The following is a 25,530-nucleotide window of genomic DNA, read 5'->3' on the forward strand; positions in this document are numbered from 1 at the left end:
CATTTCTACTGCATTCTGTTACAATAAATATTAAATAAGATGTTATATGACTTTATTCTGAATTCTTAGTTGTGACAAGCAGGAATAAAAGGGCTTTCTCTACAGAAATGCAAGGCATGAAGTGAGTACAACAGTACTAGTTCCACCAAGACTTGGGGCAAAACACAATTAAAAAACTGGAGGAGATCAGTGGGTCAGTTACAGCCCAAAATGTTTTCCGTCCGTCTCCCTCTTTGGATGCTGCCGAACCCGCTAAGTTCCTCCAGCTTTCTGTGTGTTGCTCCAGGCAGGTTTTCAAGGGGAAACCAGAGCTTCATCCATTGTATGAACCAATTTTTTCCCACTTCAAAGACAATAAAAGTTTTAAATCTTTTTTTTACATTTTCATTCTCTACATGTTAATGGACATTCCAATTTCACACAGCACAGACAGCTAAATGAATTCATTTGGAGGTGTGAGAGAAACCTTTCACAAACATGAGAAAGTCTGCAGATGCTCGAAGTCCAAGTGACACACACAAAATGCCGGAGGAACTCAGCAGGCCAGGCAACAACTATGGAAAAGGGTACAGCCGATGTTTCAGGCCTAGACCGTTCACCAGGACTAGGGATCTCAGCAGGCCAGGCAGCATCTATGGAAAAGAATACAGTCGACGTTTCGGGCCGAGATCCTTCGTCAGGACTCAAGGAACTCAACTGAGTTCCTCCAGCACTTTGTGTGTGTGTTGCTGGGAGAAATCTTTCCGCACGTTTCTCCTGGAGAGAATCCAAACAGACTTCTTAATGAATGGAACAGAAAATGACCAATGCAATAATCAAAATTCTGTACTAAAAAGTAGAACTTTACTGTACAACTTTCCTGAAATCCACAGAAGCAATTGAACCCATGAATATATATGGTGACTACACAGTGCCCTTCACAGTCGTTGTATGAAAACTGACAGCTACATTAATGTTCAGGCTCCAGATGGTGAACAGTAATCGTGCAGTACAGCACACAGTGGATTCTAATAGCGACTCTGCTCCTTCTGCCTCACTAGGATTAATGCTGCAGCAGAAACACCAGCCACTCCCTGACGTTCGGTCTGCACTTCCCTGCCTCTGTCAGACGATTCCGTATTGAGCCAGTTCGTGAAGCTCCAAGTGGCTGAAAGCCTCCCAGGGGCAAATCACAGTAATATCTGAAAGCAGAGCGAGAATTTATCAGAATTCCTTTCATGGATACAATCAGGAATTGGTATGAGGCTCCCCTGTTTCTCATGCACCCCACCATTCAGAGTATCTGCCCTACACTTGTATATTGGATTCCCTCTATTCCTCAATACTCCCTACTATTTGTGGTGTAAGTCTTTCCCTTGTAAACTGATGTCCCCCTGTTCTTTGATACTCCCTACCACCCACCATATGTGAGCCACCCTCATTCACCAAGGTCTCTCTGAATCTCAATACTCAATACCATTCATGGTGTGTGTTCTGCCCTAGAACACTGAGGTCCCTTTGTTCCTCGATGCTCCTCCCCATTCACCGTGTGCGTCCTACCCTCGTACACCGAGGTCACTCTGTTCCTCAATACTTACCATCATTCACAGTGTTGGTCCTACACTTGTATACTAAGGTCCTCTGTTGCTCACTAACACTCAACTTTCATGGGGTGTGTCCTACCCTCATACGTCAAAGTCACCCCGCCTTTCATGACGTGTGTCCTACCCTCATATGCCAAAGTCCCCCACCTTTCATGGTGTGTGTCCTACCCTTGTGCATAACAATTAGGGTGATGCTGGATGCTTTCATATTCTGGGCTGTTGTTTAGGAAGTTCAATATCCCACTATGTATTACTAACTATGTATAGGAAGGATGTGGAAGCTTTAGAAAGGGTGCAGAGGAGAATTTACCAGGATGCTCCCTGGATTACAGAGCATATCTTATGAGGGTAGTCTGAGTGAGCTAGGGGGAAGGAGGATGAGAGGTGACTTGATAAAGATATACAAGATAATAACAGGCTTAGATCTGGTGGGTAGCCAGAGAATTTTATCCAGGACGGAATTGGTTAATTTGAGGGAGTGGTGATTGGAGGAAAGTATGGGGGGGGGGTGTTGTCAGAGGTGTGATCTTTACACAGAGAATGGTGGGTGCATGGAATGCACCACCAGGGGTGGTGGTAGAGGCAGATATACGTATTAGAGACATTTAAGAGACTCTTAGACTGGCACGTGGATGATAGAAAATGGAGGGCTATGCAGGAAGGAAAGGTTCAATTGATTTTAGAGTGGTTGTGGGTTGAAGGGTATATACTGTGCTGTAATGTTCTCTGTTCTGTGTTTTGACCACTTGCACAGCATATTCTCCAACTTTCAAAGATTTATGCATTTAGTCAATCCAGGTCCTCTGCTCCAGCACACTCTTTAGAACTGTGCTACATAATTAATCTTGTCTCTCCTTATCCATCCTTCCAAAATGCCATCCATATCAATTTTCTTTAAAGCACTGTGCCTTTTACCAGTGCCTTGGCCAGGTGGTCATGCTGAAGCAGCAGTAGTTTGTCTGACCATAGAGATCCTCGCTCACCACTAAACAACGGAGGGTACGTGTGTGATTCGTGTGTGTGTAGACTCCAGATATTGTTTGTGAACGTCTAAGAATGTCTGCCCACGTACCTGTGCCGAGTCCCTCCATCCCGGGAATATCATCGCCAAACCTGCAGGAGAACAAGAATCAATCAATGTCTGACGCCCCCAATAAATCAGCAGAATATCAGGAATTCAAAAGGAAAACTCTGATCGTAGTCGACCAATGGAAGACAGAATCATAGAGTCCAGACACAGGCACTTTTGGGCCACTGCATCTGCACTGAACATCAAGCATCCTTTTACACCCCTGCTGTAAGTTCCCTTAGTGTATACGCAAGTGGCAGAATCTGGGGGAGTTAATGGGATTGTAGAGAGAACAAAATAGGATTAGTGTAGGGTATTAGTAATTGATAGTCACGTGACAATAATAAACCAATACCAAAAGCAATTGATGATCAGCACAAACTCTGTGAAGAGTACGAATTTCAGGTTCTATACTGTATACATCCTCTGATATTAGATGAACCTTTGAACTAATAGTAATTGATGATCAGCACATACTGGATGGCTAAAGGTCTGTTCCTGTGCTGTATGACTCTTTAATCCCAACTAAGAGGTGACACTTATAAAAGTAAGTCTTCCACAAAGTATTAATATGACACTTTTTGTTCTGGCAGGTAATTTCACAACGTTGTTAAAATAGCAGTCAAAATTACATCATCTGGACACATTTAATCCTGGTCTACACATTTCTGATCCTTTTCAGGTCTACCTTCAGTTAATTCATCATTACTTCATTAGCTCACAGGGTTTCAGCAGCATAGTCAAGTTACTGAATTAAAACAAATTGCTGGAGTTAAGCAGCTTCCTACGGGTGGAGTGTGCAGGGAGGGGAGGGAAGGAATTCAGTCGCTCCGCTGAATTCCTCCTGCAGTTTGTTTTTTTTTGCTCCTGATTCCAGCTTCTTGCAGTCTCTTATGTCTCCCTACGGTAACCAGGGGTTAAAGGGTGGGAATTCTTAGCAGGTGACTCATCTCCTGATATCCCACCATCCACAAGGCACATCAGGAGTACAATGGAATATTTGCCACCTGCCTCTATGAGTACAGCTTCAACATTCAAAAGATGTCAACATAATCCAGGATAAAGCAATTCATTCCCTCAAATTATACCAGCGTGATTCAGACTTAAATCACGCCGGTATAATTTGAGGGAATGAATTGCTTTGTCCTTTGTACCCCATCACTTATTCATTCATTCATTCATTTATTTATTAATTATTTTTTCCCTTTTTGTCCTTTTCTCTCTCTGTCCCTCTCACAATAACTCCTTTGCTGCTCTCCATCTTCCTCTGGTGCTCCCCTCCCCCTTTCTTTCTCCCTAGGCCTCCCATCCCATGATCCTCTCCCTTCTCCAGCCTTGTATCCCTTTTCCAATCAACTGTCCAGCTCTTGGCTCCATCCCTCCCCCTCCTGTCTTCTCCTATCATTTTGGATCTCCCCCTCCCACTCCCACTTTCAAATCTCTTACTAGCTCTTCTTTCAATTAGTCCTAACGAAGGATCTCGGCCTGAAATGTCGACTGTACCGCTTCCTATAGAGGCAATTTGGCCCATCAAGTCCTTGCTAGCACCCAGCAGAGCAAAGCCATCAGTCCCATTCTTCTTAGACCTTCACCTTGTTCTCTCTCGTGCACATTGGCTCCACATTGATTTTCTTTTGCCGCTTACCTACGCTAAGGGTAGCTTACAATACCCAATTAACATACCAGCATTTCTTTGAGATGTGGGGTCACCCTATAGAAAGTCACGGGGGTGGGAGGGTGTGCAGCTTGGCACTGAAAGCACCCTGGTGGTCAGGACTGATCGCAGAGTAGCACAGTGGTACTGTACTGTGAGTTGAACCGCTGTCTCATTGCTTCGACGACCTGGGTTCAATCCTACCCTCGGCTGCTGATCAGTGTGCTGTTTGCGTGTTCTCCGTGTGACTGTATGCATTTACTCACACACCCTCAAGTTGTAGGTCAAGTGTAGCAATGAGAAAAAAATGGGGACAAAAAGGTTGCAGTGAAAATTAATGAAGGAATGGGAATTTTCTGTGACTCTGCACACATTTTTTTATTTCAGTATGAAAGTTCATCCACACTGAGCCCATGGTGTTGATGGATCTTAACAGTGTCCGTAGTGTCCTGGTCATCTTCAAGGAGCAGTGCGTCAGGAAGGCAGTGTCCATCATTAGGGACCTCCGCCACCTACTTCTCATCACTACCACATCAGGAAGGAGGTACAGAAGCCTGTAGACACATTCTCATCCATTCAGAAACAGCTTCTTCCCCTCTGCCATCTGATGTCTGGATCGACATTAAACCCATGAACACTACCTCATTACTTTTTCATTTTTACATCCTACTTTTGTACTAATTTAATTTAACTATTTAATATATATACTTACCGTAATTCACAGTTTTCTTTTCTCTCTATTATCATGTATCGCATTGTACTGCTGCCACAAAGTTAACAAATTTCACAACCTATTAAACCTAATTCTGATTCTGATCCTTGGTGTCTCTGACCCATGAACTCACCCTTACAGTTTCTTTTTGCATCCACTGGACTCAGTTCTCCAGATAATGGGGCTAACACACACCTGGGTGTGACTGCTTCTTTGTTAAAGGGACCATGCACATAGCAAACTGAACACCCAAATGGGCAATGTGCAGGGGATGGAGGAAGGAAGGTCTGAAGCTGACTGTCCAACTACTGGGAGGCTACAGAACAAATGTTGCTGGTCACTACGTGGTGAAGGCCGTGTTTCAGTGTTGCTCCATTTGGCCAGGAAGTACGGAAGCCTTAGGTCCCACACCACCAGATTTAGGATCTGTTATTACCCTATAACCATCAAACTCCTGAACTGGTGTGGGTTACTTCATTCACCACTCCTCTGAACTGATTTTATGACATCCACACTCACTTTCAAGGACACTGTCCACCTCTCCTGTTTTCAGTATTATTTTTATTTTCAAGTTTGTCTTCTTTCGACCTGGCTGGTGGCGTAGTGGCATCAGTACCGGATTTTGGGAAAGGTCCCGAGTTCGAATCCAGTCAGCTCCCCTGCACGCTTTCCATCCGTGCTCGGTTATGAGCGGGTGATCTCTTTGGAAACTCACCCGGCAGAAGGCAATGGCAAACCACTTCTGTAACTTGCCTCGTACACGGTACCCCACTACGTCAGAGAGGCGTGGAGGGAAATCGTCTGCGAGCCGGAGAAACTCCGGATGCGATGTACCTTTCCTTTCAAACATTGGTGTTTGTTAATGTATAGTTTTTGTAAAGATTTATTGTATTTTTTCTCTGCAAACACTTGCAAGAAAATGAATCTCAGAGTAGTATATGATAACATATACATACTTCGATAATAAATGTATTTTAGGCTTTGAACATTCTGAAAACTGCACATAATTCATAATGTAATTTCCCTCAGGCTCTAATATACATATAAGATTCTGGTTCATACCCTTTCACGCCTGCCTTTGGGGGTTTGCTTTTGAACTGTCGGGTTGCCCTTTGTTTGAACTTTGGTGGTCCTTTCCTGGGGGAGGTGGGGCCTCCAGTTGCTTTGGTTGGTGCGCTGATAGAGTTCATTTTGGCGAGGCAGAAAAATCTTCCCACAGAGCTCACTGGAAGAGAAGAAGAAAATCATAGTTAGAGCAGAGGGGATGGCCAACTCCAATTCCCCAAATTTAGGACAAGTTACCTGAGTCTGGATAACAACTACAAAATCAAGTAAATAGAAAGTTATTCCCACTGTGGCAAAATGCAGTATGTACCTTGGTTCTCATTTACCGGATTTGCTCTATTTGGACAAGTGTACCATCAAGGAGGAGGTACAGGAGCTTAAAGATAATCGTTCAACATTTTGGAACAACTTCTCCCCCTCTGACATCAGATTTATGAACAGATAACAAACCCAAGTACCTTTTTTTCTGCTCTCTTTTTACACTTCTTATTTGTATTTAACATATATACCGTGGAGTCCAGTTAATTGGGACACATCGGGACTAGTACATTTGGCTGAATTAAGTGGCTGCTGCAATTAGCCAAAATAGTTAAAAAGGTATAAAAAAAGAAAAACTGATTAACTTGTCAAATATTTATATGAAACACAGAATAAATTAGAACACTATCCAATAGTACTACAGTACTATAAAACTGTATTATTTCCTAATGGTTATCAACAGAGGAATTCATCCAGTGTACACAATGAACAAAATCAGCTCAGACACTGAGTGTAGATATCGGACTGTCTTCATACAATGTTATTGACAATTGCATCCTCCAAATCTTCATTTTCATTGTAATATTCAAGAGGACTTATTGATAGCTTCAAATTCTTCATAGTTCCTAACTTGTTGAAGTAGTGAAATCCTTTCATTTTCACTCCTGGCTGTTTCTGGCATCTCCAAGTCTAAATGCTTGAAACCGCAGTGAGCAAAACAATTTTGGAATTGTCTTATTGCTTATTTCTCACCAACTATCAGTCAAAAATCACAGTTTTTTGAACACAAACACATGTGACTGATGCTATTTAAAAACCGCTCGAAGCACGGTGTAGTGTCTAATGGCCAAACAAGTTCCCATGACTGACAGTAGTTAGAACCTGTTCGGCAACAGCCTCCTGCCCCAATTAAGCAGCATAGTGTCCTAAATAAATGAAGGGAATTTCCTTGAATAGCTTTCGTCCTTTAAGAGTTGTCCCAAATAAACAGCCACCCCAATTAACCAATGTCCCAATTAACTGAAATTCGCTGTATTTTTTATTGTAATTTGATAGTTTTTTATCATTATGTATTACACTGTACTACTGCTGCAAAACAACAAATTTCACAGCTTATGCCAGTTATTAAACCAGATTTTGTGTGTGTGTGTGTGTGTGTGTGTGAGAGAGAGAGAGAGAGAGAGAGACAGACAGACAGACAGACAGACAGACAGAAACAGAGACAGAGACAGAGAGAGAACAGAAAGAGAGGGAGTGAGAGAGAGAGAGAGACAGTGTGTGTGTGTTCAAGGAGACATCTGCACCTAGACTCTTCCACTAAGGAAAGAAGAGTCACTGTAATATAGAAGAGAATTTAAGAGCACACCAGAAAAAATGGAGTGTTAGCTATCACACAGATCCAGTCTATAACATATTAGTCAATGAATTTTGAAAGTTCAATGTAAGGCGACAGTGACAATAAAGTCTCACCTCTGAGTTTTCCCAGCAGACGACAGGGGTGTTTATTCCTGAGCGGGCTTGAGGGATATTACAGACAGTAAGTGTTCATGTATCGCATAGGTGTTGAGACACATACTCGATCTGAACCAGAGCATTAATAGTGCAGACAGGCACACTGATTAAAATAGAGTTTTGAAACACCCTCAAGCCTTCTGATTATGTAAAATTAACCTTTATCATAGCCTGCAAGTGTGGTGTTTATTTTGACTTCATTCTCCTTTAATTTATTTAGTGTAATTCTTTGAGAGTTCGTACTTTGCTGGATTAACCTAATGCATATAAATTGGACTATTTACAGATTAATGCACGACAGCTCTCTGTCACGCTCTCTCCCATTCTCTCTCTCTCCTTAGTAAGTATCTTAGCTAAGATTTGTCAAAGGCTGAAACTATAAGCAGATTTTCTCCAGGGGGAAAAAAACACATCAGTGGAAAGGTAATTTAGACTGGAACACGTGAAAATTATAATGTCATTTACCACAGATTTGCCTGACACTGAACACAAAAGCAAGGATTTTACAGAAAGTTCCACTAAAGGAATAACATATCCAGACCATAAAATGTGCTCTGGTGTTTCTCTCCACGTGAGCTATCTCGTCTAATCCCATCTCTGTCACACCCCATATATCCCACTTAATTAAATGCTATTCCTCCCTAATTCCCCATATTCCCTTTAGCATCCTGTTGAGTCTAACCCCACTCTCTCCTGTTTGCCATACCTTTCGTTACCAGCCCATATATTACCTTTCTTCCTTTGTTCCCATTCTCACTCAGTCTAACCTTGTGAAACACGCTGGTTTCCTCGGCTGTGTAAGCCTAGGGAAGACAGTCTCTGGCCCCGCTAAAAATGTGTGAGGTTGAGGCACGAGCCCACCCCGAAACCCCCGTTTGTGTGGATGCTGTGTCATTCGTTATCCTGAAACAAATGAGTGCCACAAAATAACAGATGGAACACCGCATAAAATTAAAAAGTTTAGCTTTATCATTCTTAATTTGACTAAAAGGTTAGTAAAGAAAGAACAAAAAAAAAAGAAAAGGGCCCATTTTAACGTATCAGTCTAATGTTCACAAGTCCGAGCTCGTGGTTTCCCCATCGCTGATCCTCCACGGATCTCACCCCGGGCCTCATTGAATCACGGCCCCGCTCCAGGTCGAAACCTACCATCTCTTCTCTCCTCACCTCTCCCTAACAAAAAGCCCCAAACCCAACCTTAGTGTCCCTCACCAGAGAAACCTCCCCTTAATCTGACTATCCTAACTGGATGGCACACAATTCTCCTCGTCCCTTATCTTCAACAGTAACCCAAACGCAAGCTGAAAAACGAGCAGCCCGCACAGAACAGCACAAAATGAAATACAGAAGAGCATAACAGTAAAAAATATGAACCAGGGCATTACAGTTGACTTTCCTCACTCTCCTGAGTCCAATCCCTCAGTCTAATTCCATTCTCTTCTTAATATACAGTTTAACATTCCAGTCAGTCCAACCCCGTCTGTTCTCCATATTTTGACCTTTATTATTTTTTATTTGTAGCAGACTCATCCTAGTCTCATGCAAAATAAACGAAATTCCAGGGGTACTGAATCTCAATGCATGTCCCATACACTATCCAAGAATCAGCTTATATTAAACTATTTAATATTTAATTTAATAATATCTCACCAGTTTTATTTAAATAACCAACAAATTTCCGAATGTTATTGATTGGGTAATTCACAAGGATTAATGTAATGTCTGAAAAGGAGTTAAATTGGGATTATTGGATGCCAGTGGAAATTTTTTCCCTGAAACTAATTTACATGTTATAATGGAATCAACAGAATTGGAGAAGTTTATGGCATTGAATAAGATCATTCTGATTATTGTGTTCATCTCTGCAAAAGATTAATGACTAATCCACCTCAGGTCCTGGTCTGCGGTCCATCTGGTGCCTACGCAAACCTTACCTTCCCTTTTCCTTGACCGCCTTCCAGTCTATCTACCAATTAAACTAAAAACATTTACTGAGAGACAGCACGGAATAGGTCCTTCTGGCTCTTTGAGCCAAGCTGCCCAGCAATCCCCCGATTTAATCCTAGCCTAATCACGGGAAAATTTAAAATGACTATTTAACCTTCTAATGGGTACGTCTTTGGACTGTGGGAGGAAACGTACGTGGTCACTGGGAGAACGCACAAATTCCTTACAGGCTGCAGTAGGAATTTGAATCTGGGTCACCTGTATCGTAAAGCGTTATGCTAACCAGTACACTACCGTACCACTCTGTTTTCTGATTATTGACCTCTCCATAAAGAGATATACACTCATATGTCACTTTATTATGTACTTGCTGTACCTAATGAAGTGGCCACTGAGTGAATGTTTGTGATCTTCTGCTGCTGTAGCCCATCCACTTCAAGGTTTGACATGTTGTGCACTCAGAGATGGTCTTCTGCACACCACTGTTGTAATTTGAATTACTGTTGCCTTCCCGTCAGCTTGAACTAGTCTGGTCATTCTCCTCTGACCTCTTCCATTAACAAGGCGTTTCACCCACAGAACTGCTGCTCACTGGATGTTTATTTTTGTTTTCGCACCACTCTCTGTAAACTCTAGAGACCGCTGTGTATGAAAATCCCAGGAGATCAGCAGTTTCTGAGATACTCAAACCACCCTGTCTGGAACCAACAATCATTCCGTGGTCAAAGTCACTTTGATCACATTTCTTCCCCACCCTGCTATTTGGTCCAAACAACAACTGAACCTTTTGACCATGTGTCATGTGCTGGGTGAGGGACAGGTGGCAGAGAGGGTGTGCCTGGGGCAGGGGGTGGCACGGGTGCCGACAAACCCAGCCCTGAGACACCAGGCAAGATGATTTGATTCTAAACAATTAGTTTATTGATCATTACAGAATGTCTCTCTGGTGCTTCCTGCACCCTCCTCTCTCCCTTCCCCTTTTCCCAACCATGATTTCCCTCCCCCTGCCCCCTTCCCACTCTCAGTCCACAATAGAAACTCATATCAGAATCAGGTTTATCATCACTCACACGTCATGAATTTTTTTTGTGGTAGCAGTACGGTGCAATACATAAAATTACTACAGTACTGTGCAAAACTTTTAGATATTTTAGCTATATATGTATGTGCCTAAGACTTTTGCATGGTTCTATGTGCATATGACCTCAGAATTCTGTACAAATCAGTTGAATCTTTCCTCAAGCATCTTTGTTTCAGAATATAATGACCCCAGCCATAGCAGTCTCTCCCCCCATGACTCTAATTCTCTACACTGGCAATATCCTTGCAGTCTTTAGCCCACTCTAATAATGCAATAGCATCCTAACCTGGTGCAATAATTAGGACTTTAATTATGGGTGAGCTAATGTTTAGTGTAGTTCCAGCATTATTGTCCTATTATTGTATACCAAACTTTGACCAAGAAGTATTCTTTATCTTCAACCTCATCTTCCTGCCCCCTCTGTTGTTGTCTATGGTCATTCACTTCAATTCCCCTACATTGTTCTGCATCCTACCATTTGCCATGTGTTCTCTCTCCAGGTGGATTTTCCATGTCTTCCAAGAGTTTTCCACCTACCTGACCAATCTCTTGGCATCTTCCTGCATCCTACAAATGATTTGTGGGAAGGGAGAGCTTCTGGGGCTTCAATGTTTCTATGATTCATTCTATGGAGTGGTCTAGTCTGTGCTGCAGTGACCCTATGACTCTCTGACGCCTTGTTTCGCGGATGTCGGTGAAGAGTAAGAATTTCAGGTTGTACACTGAATACATTCTCTGATATTAAATTGAACCTTTGAACCTTTGAACTTCCTCAACCTCATCCTTCCCATCACACTTGGTATCATCTGAAACCCACGCCCCTGCATTTAACTCATTAGTATACACCATGAAAGGTAAGTTCCATGACATAATGATATGCCCAATTTGGAGACTGATGCAATTGCAAGTTAGAATGTAAACTAAATCAGTGCTGATCAGTCCCATTTCAACCACCAGCTAATAGCATTTCAGGATTTAATTTCACTTAATGGATTTGACTAATCATCTTGCTGATCTGCCCATCCAGTACATGTCCACTGTTGATTCTGATTTCAGGTAATCCTTTTTTACCTAGCTAACTCATGTTGTAAAGGACCTTTGAGTACTTCTTCGGAAGGCTATATCCCACTTACATGAAAGCAGAGAGCACTGGAAATACTCAGCATCTGTGGAGAGAGAAAACCGAGTCAAAATTTGTAAACACAATAGATTCTGCAGATGCTGGAAATCCAGAGCAACACGCACAAGATGCTGGAGGAGCAATGCGAGGTCAGACAGCATCTATGGAGGGGAATAAACAGTCAACGTTTCGTGCTGAGACCCTTCATCAGGATTTGGAATAAACAGTCGACGTTTTGATCAGGACCTGACCTCAAGTCCTGAAGAAGGATCTTTGCCCTGAGCATTGTCTGTTTATTCTTTTTCATAAATGCTGCCTGACCTTCTGAGTTCCTCCAGCATTTTCTGTGTGTGTGTATTGCACAGAATCAAAACTGCAGACTAACCATCTCTTTTGAACATCCCAGTTTCACCTGGTCCAATATTCCTCCAACAGAATTTGCTTTCCAAGCATGGAAACAACTGTGAGTCCATAGAGACTGTGATGACTAAAATAACCAGGCAAAATTAGTATGTCACCAATGACTCATAGCAGCAGTTCCCAACCTGGGGTCCGATGACCCCTTGCTTAGTGGTATTGGTCCATGACATAAAAACGTTGGGAACCCCTGTTCTAGGAAACTTCTACAGATACACATGGAGAGCATTTTGGCTGGTTGCATCAGTTAGCCAACTCCATCATGGGCACCAGCCTCCCCACCATCGATGACATCTGGCAATGCCTCAGAAAAGTGGCATCCATCATAAAGGCCCACACAGGACATGCCCTCTACCGTCAGAGAGGAGGTACAGGAGCCTGAAGACACAAAAACAATGTTTCTGGAACAGCTTCTTCCCCTCCACCATGAATGGTCAATGAACCCATGAACCATTCGCTGATGACACAAAGGTTGGGGGTGTTGTGGATAGATAGTGTGGATGGCTGTCAGAGGTTACAGCGGGATATTGATAGGATGCAAAGCTGGGCTGAGAAGTGGCAGATGGAGTTCAACCCAGATAAGTGTGAAGTGGTTCATTTTGGTAGGTCAAATATGATGGCAGAATATAGTATTAATGGAAGTGTGGAGGATCAGAGGGATCTTGGGGTCTGAGTCCATAGGACACTCAAAGCTGCTATGTAGGTTGACTCTGTGGTTAAGAAGGCGTACGGGGTATTGGTCTTCATCAATGGGGGGATTGAGCTTAGGAGCAGAGAGGTAATGTTACAGCTGTATAGGACCCTGGTCAGACCCCACTTGGAGTACTGTGCTCAGTTCTGATTGCCTCACTACAGGAAGAATGTGGAAACCATAGAAAGAATGCAGAGGAGATTTACAAGGATGTTGCCTGGGTTGGGGAGCATGCCTTGTGAAAATAGGTTGAGTGAGCTTGGCCTTTCCTCATTGGAGGAACGGAGGATGAGAGGTGACCTGATGGAGGTGTATAAGATGATGAGAGGCATTGATCGTGTGGATAGTCAGAAGCTTTTTCCCAGGGCTGAAATGGCTAGCATGAGAAGACACAGTTTTAAGGTGCTTGGAAGTAGGTACAGAGGAGGTGTCAGGGGTAAGTTTTTTACGCAGAGAGTGACGAGTGCGTGGAATGGGCTGCTGGTGATGGTGGTGGAGGTGGAAACGATAGGGTCTTTGAAGAGGCTCCTGGATAGGTACATGGAGCTTAGAAAAATAGAAGGCTGTGGGTAAACCTAGGTAATTTCTAAGGCAAGGGCATGTTCGGCACAGCTTTGTGGGCCGAAAGGCCTGTATCGTGCTGTAGGTTTTCTATGTTTCTAACACTACCTCATTATTTTGCTCTCTTCTTGCCATACTTATCAATTTATCTTTTGTATTTGTCACTGTTATTTTTTAATATATTGGACTGTACTGCTGTGGCAAATTGACAAGTTCCATGACATACGTCAATGACAACGAATTTTGATTCTGATTCCGAAAGTTCTGCTGTTCTGTGTGAAGTGGGATCATAGACATAAGCTGAGAGGATCTGATCGAGGCATCCAAAGTTATGAGGGGCCTCAGTAGACAGAGTGGATAGTGAGACACTATTCTCTGTAATGATGTTGTCAGAAAGAACACAGTTTTGAGGTGAGGAAAGAGAGAGAGAGAGAGAGAGAGGTGGGAAACTGAGGCAAGTTTTTTCGCCCTGAGCTGGATGTCATCTGGAACGTATTTTCTGAGAAGGTAGTGGAAGCAAGTACCTTGACAACTTTTAAAAAGTACCTTGATGGTCACCTGAATCACTGAGACTGGATGACCATGGATCGAGGTGCTGCTAACAAAACTATGAGAGGTATAGATTGGGTAAATACAAGCAGGCTTTTTCCACTGAGGTTAGACGGGACTGCAACCAGAGGGCATGGGCTAAAGGTGAAAGGTGAGAAGTTTAAGGGGAAAGTTCTTCACTCAGAGGGTTGTGACAGTGTGGAACGAGCTGCCAGCACAAGTGGTGCATGTGAGCTCAATTCAATGTTTAAGAGAAGTTTGGACAGGTACCTGGATTGTAGGGGTATGGAGGGCTATGGTCCCGTTGCAGGTCGATGGGAGTAGGCAATTTAAATGGTTTTGGCATGGACTAGATGGGCTGAAGGGCCTGTTTCTGTGCTGTACTTCTCTATGTCTCTAACTGGTATAATTGGGCATTTGAAGGGCGGAATGTTCATGATGGGCTGAAGGGAGTTCTGCTGTGCTGTAATACACTGTGATCCAAAGAGAAAATCCAAATAGTGAAGAATCCATCTGTAATTTATTCAAAGTCTAGAGTCTGGGGCTCAGTTACATCGTGGCACACAGAGACCAAATGAGCATTAACCTCGGTATAACTAGAACACAGTGAGACCTATGACATTGCTGTTAAGCTTACAGCACTGGGTGTAAGCATTTTAAGTCTTAGTGAACCCCAGTACTCTCCGGACTCTTAATTCTTGACTAGGTCTTACATCATTAACCCATCAAATGCAGACTCAAGGGCAGCTGCAGGCGGTTCAGGTTATCGAATCTGTTCTGTTATTTAATCACAGCTAATTCATATCTTCAGTAACTGAAGTTCTGCTTTCGGTAGACTGCGCTCCACTGTATGGGAACGCTGAGGAATCAGTCCAGCCACAAAACTGAAGGTCTACAGAGCCGTGGTACTCACTACCCTCCTGTATGCCTCTGAAACATGGACTGTGTATCGAAGGCATGCAAGACAGCTCAACCATTTCCACATGACCTGTCTTCGCAGAATATTAGGCATCAGATGGCAAGACAAAGTACCAGACACTGAAGTTCTCTCTAGAGCAAGTCCACACATTGCTGATGACAGCACAGACCCGGTGGGCAGGTCATGTCATCCACATGCCGGACGAGCACGTACCCAAGCAGCTCCTTTTTGGGGAGCTCTTTGCTGGCAGACACTCGCATGGAGGGCAGAAGAAACGTTACAAAGACACACTAAAGGCCTCCCTGAAGTCGCTTGACATAGACACGACCTCTTGGGAAACGCTGGCACAAAACCGCCCTACCTGGCGCGGCCTCATCCACGAGGGCTGTCAAGCTTACGAAGCAAGGCGCGTTGCTGAAACACAACATAAGCGCGAGCTGCACAAGTCCAGAGCCACCAGCGCAACAACTGCAGTGCCTAAACACGTCTGCCCAACATGTGCCAGGACATTCCGTGCCCGAATCGGCCTGACCAGTCATCTTCGGACACACCGCGTCCAGTCTCAAAGTGACTAATGGTGTCGCGGTCTTCATCGACGACGATGGATGAACCACAACTAAAGTTCAGTGGTGGAGAGTATGTATCCACGGTGAATGGACAGTAACACCAAGACTTGGGCTTGACTTGAAACATTAAATCAGTTTCTCTGCAGAAAACCCCTGATCTGCCAAGTGTCCCCAAAATTTTCCATTTTGATCTCTGATGGGTTTATCCCATTTAGAATGATGATAATGCCTCACGTTATGACATTGTTTTTTGTTTTCCATTTCCCCTGACATGCAAGGAAGACATGCAACCACTCATAGCAGTAAGTCCACTCTGGCGTCAGAGCAATCCACACCTAGTCCATAACCCAGTCCTTTTCACATGCCCATTAACACCACTTTGACTCTCCTAACACCCACTGAAGCTGGGATTAATTTACAGTAACAGAACAACCAATAAAAATAGAAAAAAAAGAAACTTCATAGAGTCATAGAGAAGTACAGCACAGAACCAGGCCATTTGGCCCATCTAGTTTATGTCAACTCTCTTTAAACTGTCTACTCCCATCGACCTGCACTGGGACCATAGCCCTCCATACCCCCTACCATCCTTTTGGAATCCTTTTTACTTATCTAATTTCTCCCTAACACTGAAATCAAACTTATATGCACCACTTGTGCTGGCAGTTCATTCCACACTCTCACGACCCTCTGAGTGAAGAGGTTTCCCCTCATGTTCCCCTTGAACTTCTCACCTTTCTCCCTTAACCCATCACCTCTGGTTGTAGTCCCACTCAACCTCAGTGGAAAAAGCCTGTTTGCATTTACCCTACCTATACCCCTCATAATTTTCTATACCTCTATCAAATACATTCCTAACCTATTCGATCTTTCCTTATAACTCAGGTCCTCCAGACCTGGCAACATCCTTGTAAATTTTCTCTGAATGCTGGAAATCTAAAACAAGTACGGTAAATGCTAGTGATATGCGCAGGCCAGGCCACATTTGTGATTGGAGAAACAGAGTTAACTTTCATTTTGAACAACGCTGGGTTCTGTTTCCAAAAACTCAGGATGGTAGTTTTGAATTCGTGATTGGACACACGTAGAGACCTTGGGTAAGCAGAGGTGGGAGGGAACTGACTCCTGATCTATTCACCCTCTCCAGCATCGTATGGTTCCCACCTCCAGTCATCTCAAAACCTGGAGAATTAGCGTGGAAACGATCATCCCCAATCCTGAGGGTCTGCTGGAGAAGAAGACTTAGCAGTCGCTGGACTATCATAGGGGATTGTTGAGGAGTGCTGCTCAGAGCAATGCCTCCAGAAGGAATTATCCATCATTAAGGACCCTCACCACCCAGGACATGTTGTCTTCTCACTACTACCATCAGGGAGGAGGTGCAGGGGCCTGAAGACCCACACTCAACGTTTTAAGGACAGCTTCTTCCCCGCCTCTATCAGATATCTGATTGGAGAATTTGCTTCTTTTTTATATTTCTTGTGGTAAAATTTTAATGTATTGCACTGTACTGCCACTGCAAAGCATCACATTTCACAATGCATGTCGGTGATAATAAACCTGAATTTGATAATGAATCAGTACTGAGAGAGCGCTGCACTATCAGAGTGACTTTGCTGGAGTGCACTGCAGTGCAGAGGGCTGCGGCTTTGGAGAGACAGTGCTGCAGAGGGCTGCGGCTTTGGAGAGACAGTGCTGCAGACGGCTGCAGTGTTGGACAGAGTTCTGTGGAGTTGCTGCAGTGTTGGACAGATAGTATTGTAGAGTGTTGTAGCATTGGGCAGACAGTACTGCACAGCACTGCAGTGATGAAAAGATAGTACTGAGCGAGCACTACAGTGTTGGACAGACAGTCCTGCAGAGAGCATTGCACTATTGGAGTACTGCAGGTGTGTTGCATGGCTGCTGTAATAGTACAAAACCAATGCTCTGCTGTTGGGCGGGCGATGCTGAAGGAACATTGCATTGTCAGATGCACCACCTTCTGTGATAAATTTCCATAATTTGGCACAAGCATCCCATGCAGTTTAGACATTCTCTGGGTCCCTGACCTGTTTGCTTGAGACAGATAAATAAATGAACAAGTGAATTACTTACAGTAAAGTTATGCGGATGCTGAAGGTCCCAAAGTGTCTGCTCTGTGCAGAGCTCGGAGAATGTCTGACTAATCCGTGGCCTCCCCTTTTAATACCCTCACTCCTAATCCTGTTTATCTAGTGGTGACACTGCTCCAGTTGGCAGTGCTAACACTTCACCTGGATTTCTCTCTCTTGGTCAGATGTAGAGGTTTGCTTTGGCAACCTGCCTGCGCCTTCCACCATCTGTTACTGAATAAAACACACAGACAGAAGGTGTCATTTACAAAGCTGCTATGTATCGAGAACAAGAACTTCTCCATTTATAATCCCTCACCCTGGGAATTAATCAGTAGTTCCATCTTGTAACAAATCAAGAAGTTCCCTTTGTAACTCACTGGATGGTCAATTATCAGAGATGATCTTATATGGTTACAAAGGGTGGTACTGGTGGTTGCATTAGTTTAGATTTTGATCAGAGGCTACCTAACTCCACCATGGACTGTCCAAAGCCCAGCTGCAAAAGGAGGAGGGCTGGGCATGGGACCAGGAACCTCATCTCGTAAAAATCCAGAGCTACAAAAATAGCAACAGAAGCTCATCGCTGGGAGAGGAAGGATCTTCTCCTAGAAGATTGTCACTGTTTTTATCTCTGCCGGGGAAGTGGGGTGGATTTTGGGGCTTGCGAGTTCTGATTCTTTTTCCCGGGGTGGGGAGAGTCAATGTCTTTTCTTTCAACAACTTTCTGTATTTCATGGCTATCTGGAGAAGACGAATATCAGAGTTGTACTGTACATGCATACTTTGACAACAAAATGAAAATGAACCCTTTCAAGGTGAATGAAGCGGAAGCCATGCGGCCCACCAACCTTCTATCAGCCCGGGACGGAGGACTCTGGTGAGCTGCTCTCGGCGGCCTGTGCCCCAGTGGGGGTGAGTGGCTTGAGAAGAAGAAGTGGCTCCCTGTACATTGGGAAAAGATCAGCCAAGAGTGATAAAGAATTGCATTAATGTAGCTTCTTCAGCATCCATTCATGAACTGTGCTCACCTTTAACTCAAGGATATCCAGCAGACAATGAGTCACCTCAGCAATGAGTGGGTTCTGTTTTACAGATATCCATAAATCAGTTTTGTCCATGAGTCTAAAAATGCACAAAAATCATTTTAGATAGTAACCGCAACTCCAGAGTGTTGTAATAAACAGTATCAAATGCACATAGGACCGAAAAGGAGTAACAATTCCTAAACGTGGAGAAAGAGGGGAAGCTGGTTCTGCCATTTATAGGAACAAACATATGCAGGTATGATCAATTTTGAATTTAATTTTATTTGGGAGCTCATTCGTATGTCGCAGTGTCCATCAGTCGGGCGTTTGTAACCCAGGGATGGCCTGTAGTTCTATCCCATGAGCACCAATGTGATACACCAATTGTGGGTTAAATTTTGGCTCGGCAGCCAGTATTCAAGAGAGCTTTCTTTTTCTTCTTTGGAATCTTTTAAGCCCACCTGAGGTCAAAAAAGAATTAGAGCAGCACTTGAAAGGTGGTCCCCTTGACAGTGTGGCACTCCCTCGGTACCGTCCCTCCGGCAGTGTGACACTCCCTCGGTACCGTCTCTCCAACAGTGACTCACTCCCTCGGTACCGTCCCTCCGGCAGTGTGACACTCCCTCGGTACCGTCCCCCCGGCAGTGAGACACTCCCTCGGTACCGTCCCCCCGGCAGTGTGACACTCCCTCGGTACCGTCCCCCCGGCAGTGAGACACTCCCTCGGTACCGTCCCCCCGGCAGTGAGACACTCCCTCGGTACCGTCCCCCCGGCAGTGAGACACTCCCTCGGTACCGTCCCCCCGGCAGTGAGACACTCCCTCGGTACCGTCCCCCCGGCAGTGAGACACTCCCTCGGTACCGTCCCCCCGGCAGTGAGACACTCCCTCGGTACCGTCCCCCCGGCAGTGTGACACTCCCTCGGTACCGTCCCCCCGGCAGTGAGACACTCCCTCGGTACCGTCCCCCCGGCAGTGTGACACTCCCTCAGTACCGTCCCTCGGACAGTGAGATACTCCCTCAGTACTGTCCCTCCCATAGTCCTTGGAAAAGCAATGAGTTAACAGCCTGCTCCGTGCTGTATTGAGAAGCTCCAGCTGAGCAGGTTGTTCACTGAACACACTGATTACTTGTCAGTCTCTCTGCGTAGGTTTTCACTGATTCTGCAGTCTTTTCTGATCTACCGTAAATGCCCGCAAGAAAATGAATCTCGAGGTTGGATATGGGGACATGTAAGTGCTTTGATAATAAATCAGTTCTGAACGTTGAACTTTAAGGTGGACGAGGTTAGCTCCAGAGACTCATTGATGACAGCAAGCCTGAAAACAAGGCAATGAGGCTGCTGTGCGTAAGGTGTGAATGTGACGCAGGTTTTAGGTGTGAAATTGGTGTGAAAGTGATCACATTTGTTGCAGGCTCTGGTGTGAAGTTGGCAGCCGTGCCTCCAGTCATTTCGTGAGGTAATGCCATCCCCTCAAGGTGACTTTCCACCTAATTGGAGAAGATTAGGGGATGAAGTGGACAGGAGCAGTTTACACCACGAGGCCTCTGCATTAGAAGGACCAATCCCAGAGGAAAACCTCATACGGCTTAATTAAGGTTTCAGCACATTTGCTAAATCAATCGCATACATTGTTCAAATGTGACAGAGGTTCCGATGACGTCCTTGTTAATCTCTTTACAGAGAATCTTTACGGTGCTGATCACCTCTTGTTCAGGAGATTAGTGAAGTGAGGCCCAGGATGCTCTCTCCGTGGTTTTAGTGTTGATCTTTTCCACAGCATGCAAGCCAAAAACCATCACAGTCGCCAGGAGCCGTGCCAGTGAGATTGTTTCATTCGGAATGCATGATTCGATGTCCATCGGTAATCCGGAAGGTTCCAGAACCCGCCTGATCAAAGCAGCTGACCTCGAGCACCATTGATGGCCGCCACAGTGGCCTCTATATGTCGAGCACCACGGTGATGCAGCCAGTACAGATGCTGCCTCACGGGGCCATAGGACCATAAGATACAAGAGCAGAATTAGGCCATTTGGCCCATTGAGTCTGCTCCACCATTTCATCATGGCTGATCCATTCTTCCTCTCAGCCCCAGTCTCCTGCTTTCTCCCCAAATCCCTTCATGCCCTAACCAATCAAAAATCTATCAACCCCTGCATTAAATATACACAATGACTTGGCCTCCACTGCTGCCTGTGGCAAAGAATTCCACAGATCCACCACTCTCTGGCTGAAGAAATTCCCCGTCATCTATGTTCTAAAAGGATGTCCCTCTATTTTGAGGCTGTGTCCACTGATCTTAGACTCCCCCACCATAAGAAACACCCTTTCCACATCCACTCTATCAAGGCCTTTCACCATTCGATAAGTTTCAGTGAGGTCACCCCTCATTCTTCCAAATTCCAGTGAGTACAGGCCCAGAGCCATCATATGCTCTTCAAGCCATTTAATCCTGGAATCATTTTTGTAAACTTTCTTTGAACCCTCTCCAGTTTCAGCACATCCTTTTTAAGATAAGGGGCCTAAAACTGCTCACAATACTCCAAGTGAGGCCTCACCAGTGCTTTATAAAGTTTTAACAATATATCCTTGCTTTTATATTCTAGTCCTTTTGAAATGAATGCTAACATCACATTTGCCTTCCACACCACAGACTCAGCCTGAAAATTAACCTTTAGGGAATCCTGCACAAGGACTCCCAAATCTGTTTGTGCCTCCGAATTTTGTATTTTCTCTCCATTTAGAAAATAGTCAACACTTTCATTTGTTCAATCGAAGTGCATGACCATACGGTTCCCAACACTGTGTTCCGCCTGTCACTTCTTTGCCCATTCTCATAATCTGCCTAAGTCCTTCTGTAGCCTCCCTATTTCCTCAAAACTACCTGCCCCTCCATCTATCTTAGTATCATTGGTAAACTTTGCAACAAAGCCATCAATTCCGTTATCCAGATCATTGACATAAAATGTAAGAAGAATTGGTCCCAACACATTCCCGTGTGGAACGCCACTAGCCACTGGGAGCCAGTCAGAAAAGGCTCCCTATATTCCCCAGTCTTTGCCTCCTGCCAATCAGCCACTGCTTTATCCACGCTAGAATCTTTCCTGGAATATCATGGGCTCGTAGCTCGTTAAGCAGCCTAATGTGTGGCACCTTGTCTGAAAATCCAAGCACACAACATCAGCCGATTCTCCAGAGGCCCTGATTCAATTCTGACCTCCAGAGTTGCCTGTGTGGAGTTTTTAAGTTCTCCTCATCCGTAGTATTCAGGACATCTTCAAGGAGCGATGCCTCAAAAAGGCGGTATTCATCACTGAGGGCCTCGATGCCTTATTCTCAATACTACCTCCAAGAATGAGGTACAGAGGCCTGGAGGCACACGCCAATTCAGGAACATAATCCATGGACACTACCTCACTAATTTTTTTTATTTTTGCACCTCTTATTTAATTTAACTATTTAATGTATATGTGCTTCATGTAATTCACAGTTTTTTTCTCTCTAATATTATGTATTGCATTGTACTGCCACATGACAATAAATTCCACAACGTACGCCCGAGTTGTTAAACCTGATTCTGATCACCGCGTGGGTTTCCTTGGGTGCTCCAGTTTCCTCCCCGTCCTGGAGATGGTGTGGGATGGCGGGCTAATTGGCCAGTGTGCTATGTTGCTAGTGTGTCGGTGAGTGGTGGAATCTGGGTGGTGTGGTGGGGGGGAGAAGTCAATGGAAACGTGTGGAGAATGGGACTAGCTCAGATGAGCATCTTGTTCAGCAAGGAGTTGGGCTGAAGGGCCTGTTACTATCCTGTATGAATCTAATGTAACACTAACGTGGGATTGATGTGAGTCAGCGGTTCGTAGCGATGAATCTAACGTAACGGGACTAACGTAGGATTGACGTGAGTCAGCGGTTCGTAGCGACAATGGACTTGTGGGCCAAAGGGCCCAGCTTCTGTGCTGTATCTCTCTGTGATATTTGAATCAGAATCAGATTTATTACCACAGACAGATAGTGTGAGGTTTCTTGTTTTGTGGCAGCGGTACAGTGCAATATATAAAAAAGTTAATATAAATTAGAAAAAGAATATATATATATATATATATATATATAGAGAGAGAGAGAGAGAGAGAGCGAGAGAGAGAGAGAGAGAGAGAGACAGAGTCAGAGAGAGAGAGAGAGACAGACAGAGAGAGACAGTCAGAGAGAGAGACAGACAGGGAAAGAGAGAGAGAGACAGACAGACAGACAAACAGAGACAGAAACAGAGAGCAGAGACTGACAGAGACACAGAGCGAGAGAGAGACAGACAGACAGACAGTCAGAGAGAGAGAAAGAGAGAGAGAGAGACAGACAGAGACAGAAACAGAGAGAGAGAGAGCAGAGACTGACAGAGACACAGAGCGAGAGAGACACAGACAGACAGTCAGAGAGAGAAAGAGAGACAGACAGAGAGACAGAGAGAGAGAGAGAGACTGACAGAGACAGAGAGAGAGTGAGAGAGAGAGAGAGAGCGAGAGAGAGAAAAAAAAATACTGAGGTACTTTTGATGGATTCATGGACTTTTCAGAAATCTGATGACATAGGGTATAAATTGAACCTAAAAAATTAAATGTGGGTCTTCAGGTTCCTGTAGCTCCTCCCTGATGAAAAGAGGGAATGTCCTGGGTGATGAGGGCCCTTAGTGGCTGATCCCTCCACTGGTGCAATTAGTTCAATCACAAGGTTCCAGCAATGGATGGTTGCCATTGCTTTGCTCTTTGCAGTGCATTATGGTTAGGATTAGGCTCCTGCACCCGAAGCACAAGATCAAGATTCAAAGTAAACTTATTATCAAGGTACCATATACTATGCCGGAATTCATTTTCTTGCAGGCATTCACAGGAAAATAAATACAATAGAATTTATGAAAAGCTATAAATTACAAAGACTGACAAACATCCAATGTGCAAAAGAGGACTAATTGTGCAAATAATAGACAAAAAGTAATAAATAATACTGAGAAGAGTTGCAGAGTCTGTGAAAGCAAGTCTACAAGAAGGATTCTCGACCTTTTTAATGCCATGGACCCCCACCATTAACTGAGGGGTCTGTGGAACCTGTCCCCCCACCCCACCCCCCAGACTGCAGCTTGTGGAATCAGTTCAGCACGAGGTGAGCAAGAACGAACCTCTGACACTGCAGCACTCCCTCCAAACTGTACAGTGTGAGCTTGGATTGAATACACAAAACTGTGAGGACATCTATGCTAATGACACGGCGGCGTCTCCTGAGTCAGGAAGGAGTTACATCTGATGAACTCTGCTTCCCTCTGATGTTTTCACAGGGGAATTAGAAAGTGTATCCCGAGGGAACAGCCTGCACCAGCACACAGACGGGATTACACGTGGGACGGGCAAAGAAATTTCAGGAAGTTTACACTATAAAGTAGCAGCAATGATAATCTGCAGAGACCCAGAGAGGCAGGTAGAGAGAGAGGTGTAGGCTCAGGCAGATACACATGTAGGTAGGGAGAGACCCAGGTAGGGAGACAGACAGTTGGTGGGACAATCACACAGGTGGAGATGCAGAAAGAATAGAATGGAAGCACAGAGAGGGAAAGTGGGAGAGAAATGGTCATACCAACAATTGCGGAAACATTCTCCCTTAAGTCCTTGTCTTCTCTCACGGGCGATTTCGCCTTATGCTGTATGTTTCCCTGTTGATCCCTTACACAGACACTTCCTCTGAGTGTGTGTGTGTGTGTGTGTGTGTGTGTGTGTGAATGCTTTAAGGAAGTGCAAGGTTAGAACCGAGGACCTGGAGGATGTTGCTGCTCACCGTACCACTCGGCGACAGCTGTGTAGGGACGGGGTTCTTATTCTGGAGATGGAAAGAACAACCAGAAGACAGCAGAAGCGAGCCAGGAGAAATGCAGCCATGGTTGCCATCATACATGTCCCACCTGCAAAAGAGCTTGTGGGTCCAGGATAGGACTGTATAGTCATCAAAGATCTCATCGTTAAAGGAGTGGACATCGTCGTCAACGGATTTCGATGGACAATCAACAAAGAAGTGTGTGTGTGTGTATCTTTGTCTGTCTGTCTGTCTGTGTATGTGTCTCTGCAAATGTCCTGAATCATGGGAAGTTCACATCTACAGATGCGCTGGGCTGTCTGCACCACTCTCTGCAGAGTCCTGTGATTAAGGGAGGTACAGTTCCCATTCCAGGCAGTGATGCTCTTCACTGTATGTTTCAATGTGCATCTGAGAAATAAATATGAATCTTAAATGTTGCTTACCTGGAGGATCACTCAATATGGGAAAGAGACCAAGGTCAAGTTTACTGTCGTTTACTCTACATAAATGCAACCAAGCAAAACAACGTTCCTCTGGACCAGGGTGCACCTGCAAACACGCAGCACATAAAACAAAATATTACCATAATTATCATAGAAAAGATGACCAGGAGGAGATATGTCACCATTGATTGGAGCCAGAGCGGCTGCTGCAACGAAGCATGGTGCCGTCTAGATGTAAGTACCATGCGCGGAAGCTGGAGATTTTCTACCGCTGAGCACACCCTTGATCGGCCATTGGCTCCCAATGAGCCTGTAACCTCAGCCTCACCCTCCTTCTTAAACCCGAGGTGGGCTTCGAGCCTCCCCTCCTCTGCGTCATGAATCTGCTCTACCTCCACCTCTGTGACACTCTGCCTCAGCTCA

At 44.6% G+C, this 25,530-nt stretch overlaps 1 protein-coding gene across 3 annotated transcripts; it reads right to left on the bottom strand.

Annotated features, from left to right (window-relative positions):
* Window positions 1-39: 39 nt before the first annotated feature.
* LOC134354064 (retinal cone rhodopsin-sensitive cGMP 3',5'-cyclic phosphodiesterase subunit gamma) lies at window positions 40-17,878 on the bottom strand. Of its 3 annotated transcripts, none has more exons than XM_063062800.1 (5): window positions 17,802-17,825; window positions 11,953-12,047; window positions 6,081-6,243; window positions 2,656-2,696; window positions 40-1,181 (listed from the first exon to the last, which is right to left on the bottom strand). In XM_063062800.1, exons 3-5 carry the CDS (start codon window positions 6,206-6,208, stop codon window positions 1,105-1,107), a joined length of 246 nt encoding a protein of 81 aa, XP_062918870.1. In that variant the 5' UTR covers window positions 6,209-6,243; window positions 11,953-12,047; window positions 17,802-17,825; the 3' UTR covers window positions 40-1,104. The 3 variants fall into 3 exon arrangements, with proteins under 3 accessions (XP_062918870.1, XP_062918871.1, XP_062918869.1); XM_063062799.1 differs by having other exon boundaries at window positions 42-1,181; window positions 12,015-12,047; window positions 17,802-17,878; XM_063062801.1 differs by lacking the exon at window positions 11,953-12,047 and having other exon boundaries at window positions 17,802-17,878.
* Window positions 17,879-25,530: the final 7,652 nt, after the last annotated feature.

This window comes from Mobula hypostoma, chromosome 11, assembly GCF_963921235.1.
Source record: "Mobula hypostoma chromosome 11, sMobHyp1.1, whole genome shotgun sequence".
NCBI lineage: Eukaryota > Metazoa > Chordata > Chondrichthyes > Myliobatiformes > Myliobatidae > Mobula > Mobula hypostoma.

Bases quoted from the DNA above. Each gene is read 5' to 3' on its own strand.
- LOC134354064 (XM_063062801.1), bottom strand. From the start codon at position 6,208: ATGAACTCTATCAGCGCACCAACCAAAGCAACTGGAGGCCCCACCTCC. The intron at 2,697-6,080 runs GTATGAACCAGA...GTTCTCCTGCAG, and splicing joins CCAAAGGCAGGCGTGAAAGG to GTTTGGCGATGATATTCCCG. The intron at 1,182-2,655 runs GTACGTGGGCAG...CTCTGCTTTCAG, and splicing joins GATGGAGGGACTCGGCACAG to ATATTACTGTGATTTGCCCC.